General features: G+C 52.8%; 1 protein-coding gene across 1 annotated transcript in view; it reads right to left on the bottom strand.

The window, feature by feature from the left end:
* Nucleotides 1-3,599, bottom strand: part of VOLCADRAFT_84931 (uncharacterized protein) — a gene marked incomplete at its 5' end in the record, with an annotated part of 8,402 nt that extends 4,803 nt beyond the window's left edge. Inside the window, 6 exons of the mRNA XM_002959441.1 lie at nt 279-350; nt 815-912; nt 1,502-1,537; nt 2,061-2,188; nt 2,855-2,951; nt 3,372-3,599. Of these exons, the coding sequence (XP_002959487.1) occupies nt 279-350; nt 815-912; nt 1,502-1,537; nt 2,061-2,188; nt 2,855-2,951; nt 3,372-3,599 (659 nt within the window). The remainder of the gene's footprint in view (nt 1-278; nt 351-814; nt 913-1,501; nt 1,538-2,060; nt 2,189-2,854; nt 2,952-3,371) is intronic.
* Nucleotides 3,600-5,427: the final 1,828 nt, after the last annotated feature.

Here is a 5,427-nt window from a genome sequence, read left to right as displayed (position 1 = left end):
TACGGCAGTTGCGCGTCTGAGACGGAGCGGCTTAGGACATTACATACCTGGGATCTAATGGGGCAGGTATGACTAAGGCATAGCAGAGGAGGAGGAGAAGAAGGCATAGCAGGGGAAAGCACACGGCACAGGGACACTGACACACCGCATACATACATACATACATACATACATACATACATACATACATACATACATACATACATACATACATACATACATACATACATACATACATACATACATACATACATACATACATACATACATACACGTACGTCCTACCTCCGGACTGCAGCAGTGCGGGCAGGTAGCGGGCTATGGCGGTCACCAGCACTCCAGGGTCGTACCTTCGGTTGGGGGTGAGAGGTGGAGGAGGGGAGAAAAGGGGGGAAGACAGTCCGGGAAAGACAGCGGGGGGAAAAGCAAGGGGAAAACCCGTGTGTGTGCATGTGTGCATGTGTGTGTGTGTGGCGGAGGAAAGAAGAAAGGAGAACCACAGGCCTGAGCTACCCGAGGGGCCGTGAGGGGAGGGGGCACTGCGAGGAGGGCCCAAAGGAGGGGCCAAGGTTTACTAAAGGGGCGGCGGACCGGAAAGACTCCCAATCAGAACGGGCTGTGATGGGTTGTGGATGACGGGGGAGGGAGGGAGGGAGGGAAGAAGGAAAGCGCCGCCCCGGAATATCTGCCGCCCGAAAAACAGCGGGACAGCCGGAACTTTCCCTCACCCCGCCACGTAATTGAAAACGAAACCCCGGAAAAGACAGAGACCCATGGGTGTCATCCTGATCGCAATGTTACCGGTATGTTTTACCTAAACGCAGCCGGTGGCATGAGCGCAGCCGCCTTGGCAAGAGGCCGCATCGCCTCCTGTAGTCGGGACCACTCGGCAACCGCCTCGGGCCCACGGATCTGGCCGTTGCCGGAAGTTGGGAGTTGGGAGTAGGGCATGCGGCTGTTGTTTGCGTGGTTGGGGGGCCGTCGCGGTTGGGTAGTTCCGTAGAAGTGGGTAGAAGTTGTGGTGCTCGACTAGGCGGGGTTTCGGAGGCTTAATTAGGCTTTTTAACAAATGTAACTTTTCAATGTCGCGGTGGCGTGATTGGTCGTGGTGGTCTTTGGGGGGAATGTCTTCGTGGATTTTTGGCCAGCGGGGGAAATGTCTGTCCAGTGTGGGGGTTGGTTTATGTTGACCTCATTCCTGTCTTCCTACCGCCACGCACTTGCGTAGATACACATGCACAGATACACACACGCACCCCTAGGCACACAGACACACACATTGTTGTTGTTACATGGTCGTGGGGGTGCGTTCCCCGTACCTGCAAACCACCCTAATACGAGCCGAGGGCTCAAGGGCTGCCAGATCGCCTATATAAGCACCATCCTACCACACACATATGACACTTGCACCACCAGCGCATCCATTCCCAGGCTCAAGCCACAAACACCAGCGCAAGGCCTGCACGGACCAACCCACCCACTGACCCACCCACTGACCCACCTGCTTCAAAACCTCGTAAAAGTTGTCATTGCCGATCTGCCGAACAACGTTGTGTGTGTGTGTGTGTGAAAGAGGGAGGGGATGTCTATATATATACAAAGTATTCACGCACATGCACACACACACACATTATTTAACTTGCGGCTCCTAGCTAGGCTCTTGGGCCCATAGCTATCCGGCTCGTGTATGGGCACTCGTTACACCTCTCTCTGTAACTAACGCAACCGAGGTATAACGCATACATACATACATACATACATACATACATACATACATACATACATACATACATACATACATACATACATACATACATACATACATACATACATACATACATACGTGAGTGAGTGAGTGAGTGAGTGAGTGAGTGAGTGAGTGAGTGAGTGAGTGAGTGACTGAGGAAGACGGAGCCCTTCCATCCAACGTGATAAGAAAACGAATTTTCAGGATTTTTTTACTAGTTCCAAAACGAGCTAAAACCTCCTAAAACCCTAAGGAAAGCATCCTCGTACACACACAGACACGTACACACACACACACGCTCCCAACCCCCCACCCGCGTCAGAAATGTCCCCTCCGGCACCACCACGTTCCAAGTGTTGTAGCGAATGAGATCCAGATCCACCCCCAGGGCCGTCAGCACGTGCCCCAGCGGGTTGGCCTCCTTGCCGCGACCGGCCATGCCTGAGGTGGTTAGAGGGCAGCGGGACCGGGGCCGGAGGGAGATGGGGTGGTGGGCAGATGGGGTGATGGGGAAATGGGCAGATGGGGAAATGGGGAAGTAGGAACTGCAAAGGGGGGTCAAGGAGGATAAAGTGCTTTGGTTAGAGAGGAAGAGAGCGAGGGGATCGATCTTTTAAACCGCAACGAGATGGAGGAGTGGCTGGTGGGGAAGCGTCATGGCGGCTCTAAGGGGAAGAACATGACCGATTGAAAGCTGCCTTGTGGAGAACAAGGGGGAGCTGTGCGGCCTGACAGAGGGAAAGAGAGGGGGAGGGGGAGGAGGGGGAGAAAGGGGTTTTGGGGAAGGAGGGGACGGAGGAGTAGTGGTTGTGATATTGCACGGTTGGGTGTGGGGAAAGCGGCTTTTAGGGTTTAGACGAGTGACACGCAGCTGGTGGTGGGAGCGACTGGCGAGGGGTGAGTGTCCAAGGTGTTATATTACGTGTGATAGTAGCACAAGTATGGAAATACGGCAAAGTACAAATTGCCAATATCCGGAAGGCCGAGCCACAACACGACGATTTTGGAGCTGCAGCGATTTCGGAGCTGCAGCATCCATGGTAAGATGTACGGTGCAAGTAAGTGTCCCGGTTCTTTTAAAACGCATATTCACTGCCGTACACGCACCAGAGTACAGGGAGGGACCGGACTCGAAATGGAATCCGTCGCGAACCCAGGCGTGGGCTGCGCCTCCGGGGATGCTGTGGGACTCACATACCGTCACCTTTAGTACGGCAGGGTTTAGGGTTTGGGGGAAAGGCGGGGAAAAGGGGAAGGGGGGAACGCGAGGGTTAGGGTTGGATGGGCGGCGAGAGATCCCCAAAAAAGCGGGTGATAGGGATCAGGGTCATTAAAATGGACGAGCAATCACGGGGGAGCATGCCGCGGAATGGGTGGGAGGGGAATGGAAGGGATAATGAGCTGTGCGGAGAGGGGACGAGGTGCGGAGAGGGGACGAGGTGCGGAGAGGCGCAGTGTGAGTGATGGAATCTGGAATGTGACCGCCCTTTCTGAGGCTGCGGACCCGGGGCCACGTGGAGGAGCTACGACCACGCGTTGACTCGCTAACAGGGCGCCAGCCTATTTGGCTGTCAAAAAGTGTGCTGGGAGTTATTGTAGCTTTGACAAAAGCAATAGCACTTACTTTGTAACCGTACTTTGCGAGCATCCCAGCGCAGCAGAGACCTCCGATGCCGCTGCCAATCACAACAATGTCGGTCTCATGGCTCCGAGCGTCGCCTGTAAGCTGCAGCCTAGGAGGGGCTGGCTTTGATGCTGTCGAGGAAGCCTGACATCGAACCTTTATAGCTGGGCTGCTTCTGGCCCGGGATTTGGTCCACGTTGGCCTTGAGCCTATATGCTTGCGTAACATTCCTTACCCCTGATCCGAAACGTTGTAGATTTCTGTAATGGTATAATTAATAGTAATATGATTCACATAAGCATAAACATGTATCGTTCTTTGAGACAGGCTTTGCAGTTGACCGTTGGTTCGGGTTATGTGGTGCGTCTTTGCAGTTTTGTTATTGAATCCCCCGAAATCGGAAACGGTCATCTATTATTGTCTTAAACCTAGCCTCAATTTCATGTCTCAGCCTAATAAACTTTGGACAACCGTCTGCAAGCTTCCTCCGAAGCCTTGAAAGCTTTAGGCGAATTCCAGCACAAATCAGCATCGGCCAGCTTAAGATGCATTGTAGCATTGTTCAGTATTCTCGAGTCCACATGCAGCTGCATAGCCCTTCTATCAAAGGACCAAGGAACAACTTACACTGTCGAGCATTTCTCAAGGATGCGGATGGCAGAAGCCCGCTCGCAGGGCCAAGCGATCTTCCACTACTCGGGAAACGAGTTATTGTTACAGGTACAGTATAAAATAGAAAAATCTCGCGCAAGCCCCCATCTCCCATCATCTCCTAATCCCCTACCAACTGTGCCCCCACACGCACTGCTTCCAATCCCCACCAAACCATGTCCCCATCAGCACCTAGGCAGTATAGCCAAAAGTTAGCCGCCAAGCTCATCAACGCCGGAGCTCGTCCGTTGATCGTACCTGCCGTACAGATTACGGAACTCCCGCCTGAAGACCTATCCCAGGCAAGCCCGACGCGTCCTTCCTAAACACCTCCATATAACGTAAACCTACTCTTGAAATTGAATTGCGCCTTTAGGGCTGAGACGATGCGAGTGTGTCATATCACAACCCCCAGCACGGACCAGCACACGAGGTGTCATCTATCTACATGTCTATCTGTGAGAAACGTAATGAGACCCCAAATCCCATTTTACCATTCTCCTCATCATTCCCTTTTCTAGTCTAGTTAAGGTCCACACAGGTTCGGCCACTAATCCTCTAGGGGATCTCGGAGATCTCAGCTACCGTTGCGGATTTCTCCCTGCGTGACCTGGCCACTGCCGCCCGTGCTGCTAGGCTGTCAGCTGCCGTCTTTCCCCGCTACTCCGCGCCACACCCACGCCCGTGTCACGTCGCATCCTCATCCTCTCATCCTCTCATCCCCTCATCCCCCCATCCCCCCATCCCCCCATCCTGGGCAGCGTGTAAATCGGTTCCTTATATCTCAAGGCTGGCTAGACTTACTGCTGCATTCTTTGTACTGTACTGACATCCTCATTTCTTCAGTTTGCAGCTTTTGCTTGTTTTTTGTATATCGTTTTTTAACATTTTATATCTCCGTGTTTTACGACCCTCCTCCACCTCTACGACCCCCCCGCCGCATCTGCACAGCAACCCACCCTATGTTGCCACTTCTCCAACTCCCGTACCCCTCTCCCCGCCAAAAAAATGTTTTTTATTGCTCACCTCATGCAGATGCGGTCCGCCATCTCGACCCTGGTGGCTGAACCCACGTTAATGACCCACATAGCCTTCACCTCCCGGAATGGCATTTTCGCCTTCCTGGAGCAGCTTTGTCTCCAGTTGGGGGGTAAGAGGGACTTCAACTGGGCTTTCTTTTCATGTCAATGTCCGGGGAATTTTGTTAAAAAAGACAAAAAAATCCTTTCCTAATCGTCTTCGCCTCTCCTATGTCGACGTTTCCTCTTCTCCCTCGTATCAAGTTGGGCTGCTATCCGCGGCTTTGTCGTTTTAGGGGGGTAAAGGGGGGGTGTCTCACACAGTTCATGGGTTTTGCCGTAGCGCCATGTCAGCAAGCTTGGACCCTAAAATAAAAATGTATCTT

Source organism: Volvox carteri (assembly GCF_000143455.1).
Source record: "Volvox carteri f. nagariensis unplaced genomic scaffold VOLCAscaffold_251, whole genome shotgun sequence".
In the NCBI taxonomy this organism is placed as follows: domain Eukaryota; kingdom Viridiplantae; phylum Chlorophyta; class Chlorophyceae; order Chlamydomonadales; family Volvocaceae; genus Volvox; species Volvox carteri.
The sequence above is the reverse complement of the archived record's forward strand: the minus strand, read 5'-3'. Positions and strand labels throughout refer to the sequence as shown.